Here is a 2,819-nt window from a genome sequence, read left to right on the forward strand (position 1 = left end):
AGTATGAATAAAGATGCTACAAAACACTGGCATACATTTCTTTGCATAAGCACAATTTTCATTTCTTTTTTTAATTTTGATAGGGGGCTAATTACTTTACAATATTGTATTGGTTTTGCCATACATCAACATGAATCCGCCACAGGCGTACACGTGTTCCCACTCCCGAACCCCGCTCCCACCTCCTTCCCCAGAATATTGGAAATAAAAGCAAAAATAAACAAATGGGATCTAATTAAAATTAAAAGCTTCTGCACAACCAAAGAAACTATAAGCAAGGTGAAAAGACAGCCTTCAGAATGGGAGAAAATAATAGCAATTTTCATTTCTTTTGGAGTATCTAGGAGTGGGATTTCTGGGTTACATGGTAGGGGTATGTTAAACTTTTTAAGAAACTGTCAAGTTGTTTTAAGCAATTGTTCCATTTTGCAATGAATGAGATTTCCAGATGCTCAGGACTTGGTATTGTCAGTCTTTAAAATTTCCTTTCCGGTCTGCACCAAGCTAGCCCTCAGGCAGCACCATGAGCAATCTGAAGCCCACCGGCGAGCACAGCACTGGCGTAGCACGGGCTCTGGCGGCACCCTGGCGGAGGAGGAGGTCAGGACGCTGTGGGTCAGTGGGTTCCCTGTGGACATTAAATCCAGACAACTCTACCTGCTCTTCAGGCCTTTCAAGGGACATAAAGGGTCCCTGATCATGCTCACATCAAGACAGCCTGTTGGTTTTGTGGTCTTTGACTGTTGGGCAGGAGCAGCAGCCGCCAAGAATGCATTGAACGGTATTCGCTTTGATGCTGAAAACCCACAGTCTTTGAGGCTAGAGTTTGCCAAAGCCAACACCAAGATGGCCAGGAACAAGCTAAAGTGAAAGTCACTCAGTCGTGTCCGACTCTTTGTGACCCCATGGACTATACAGTCCGTGGAATTCTCCAGGCCAGAATACTGGAGTGGGTAGCCGTTCCCTTTTCCAGGGGATCTTCCCAACCTAGGGATCAGACCCAGGTCTCCCCATTGCAGGTGGATTCTTTACCAGTGGAACCACAAGGGAAGCCGACGAGCTAAAGGGAAGAACAAATGAATGACTACACGAAATCCTACCAATGCTGACCCCACCCTTGGAGCACACTTCATTGCAGGGGACACCTATAACCTGATGGGGGCCGCTCCAATCCCTGCATCCCCAGAGGCCTGGGCCCCCTACCCTCTGTACACTATGGAGCTGACCCCAGCCATCTCACATACCGCCGTTCACCTACCCAGCCGCCACCGCTGCTGCTGCCGCCCTGCATGCTCAGGTGTGCTGGTTCAGTTTAGCTCAGTTCAGTTGCTCAGTCGCGTCCGACTTTTTGCGACCCCATGGACTGCAGCACTCCAGGCTTCCCTGTCCATCCCAACTCCCGGAGCTGCCTCAAACTCACATCCTTGAGTTGCTGATGCCATCCAAACATCTCATCCTCTGTCGTCCCCTTCTCTTCTCGCCTTCAATCTTTCCCAGCATCAGCGTCTTTTCCCAATGAGTCAGTTCTTCTCATCAGGTGGCCAAAGTATTGGAGCTTCAGCTTCAGGATCAGTCCTTCCAATGAATATTCAAGATTGATTTCCTTTAGGATGGACTGGTTGAATCTCCTTGCAACCCAAGAGACTCTCAACAGTCTTCTCCAACACCACGGTTCAAAAGCACCAGGTGCGCTGGTACCCTTCCTCTGATACCACCCAGCCAGGATGGAAATATTGGCACTTCTGTTCGCTCTCCACCCTTGTCACCACAGCTCGAGGCCCCTGCCCCGCAGGGGAGGAAGCCACCCTGAGCGCCCCGTGCCCCCAGGTGGCCCTGCAGAGGTGCTTCTGTTGCTGCCCTCCAAAGACTGTGAACTTTAAGCCTGACTCAGTGGACTCTTTTTCTTCCTCTCTTCCTCCTCAGCCCTGTCCTGCCCCACAGCCTGTCTCCAAAGCCTCAGGGCTGGATTCAGGGCCCTTCTTGCTGGGAGGGCTCCTTGGAGACTGAGCAAGTCCCAACCTCCCAAATCTGCTTCCGTAAGCCCCCCTCAAGACACTGAGGCATTTAATTTTGAATGTTTTCTGCCATGAATTAAGACAGTTAAAACTTGTGTGTACATGAGTGTACAGTTTGTTCTCACATTGCTTCACCATGGCAACAAGGCCTGGCCACTAAGGGCTCATCATCATTCTGGGTTCCTCTCCCTACCCCTCTGCCCTGCACCACCTGGCTTCATTGAGGACCAAGCCCTGTAGCCAGTTCTGCTTGGCGGCTGGCACTCCACCACCACCACCCCCCCACTCACTTCCAGGCTGAATAGGAAGGACCACCCAGCCAAGACAGAGCATTTTCCTGGTCATTTCAAATCAGGGGCCTCTGCTTCTTCCTCCTCAGATGGGCCAACAACCATTAAGAAAATCCTTTCTCTGCTCATTTCACTTACCTCTCTCCGGTGTACCCTGGCGCACCCCACCCCTGCCACGGCTCCTCAGTCTTTCCAATCTTTGAAACCAGCCAAAAAAGTGAAAGTATTTTTGTACCCTGTGTAACAAAATGTTTATGCAACGTGAAAGAGGAGAGTGGAAAGGCTGGCTTCAAGCTCAACATTCAAAAAACTAAGATCATGGCATCCTGTCCCGTCCTATCTCTTCATGGCAAATAGATGGGGAAACAATGGAAACGGTGACGGACTTTATTTTTTTTGGCTCCAAAATCACTGCAGATATGAAATTGAAAGACGCTTGCTCCTTGCTATGACCAATCTAAGTTTGAAAGTGAAAGTTTAGTCACTCAGTCGTGTCTGACTCTTTGCAACCCCA

The 2,819-nt window shown here is 49.6% G+C and overlaps 1 protein-coding gene across 1 annotated transcript; it reads left to right on the forward strand.

The window, feature by feature from the left end:
- The first annotated feature begins 523 nt into the window (after nucleotides 1-523).
- Nucleotides 524-2,059, forward strand: LOC113900856 (RNA-binding protein with multiple splicing 2-like). Its single transcript, XM_027554472.1, is given in 6 exon segments — nucleotides 524-562; nucleotides 565-863; nucleotides 1,080-1,248; nucleotides 1,250-1,297; nucleotides 1,687-1,841; nucleotides 1,924-2,059. Coding segments are annotated over 6 exon segments (846 nt in total).
- The last annotated feature ends 760 nt before the right edge of the window (nucleotides 2,060-2,819 follow it).

This window comes from Bos indicus x Bos taurus, chromosome 11 (assembly GCF_003369695.1).
Source record: "Bos indicus x Bos taurus breed Angus x Brahman F1 hybrid chromosome 11, Bos_hybrid_MaternalHap_v2.0, whole genome shotgun sequence".
NCBI classification, from domain to species: Eukaryota; Metazoa; Chordata; class Mammalia; order Artiodactyla; family Bovidae; genus Bos; species Bos indicus x Bos taurus.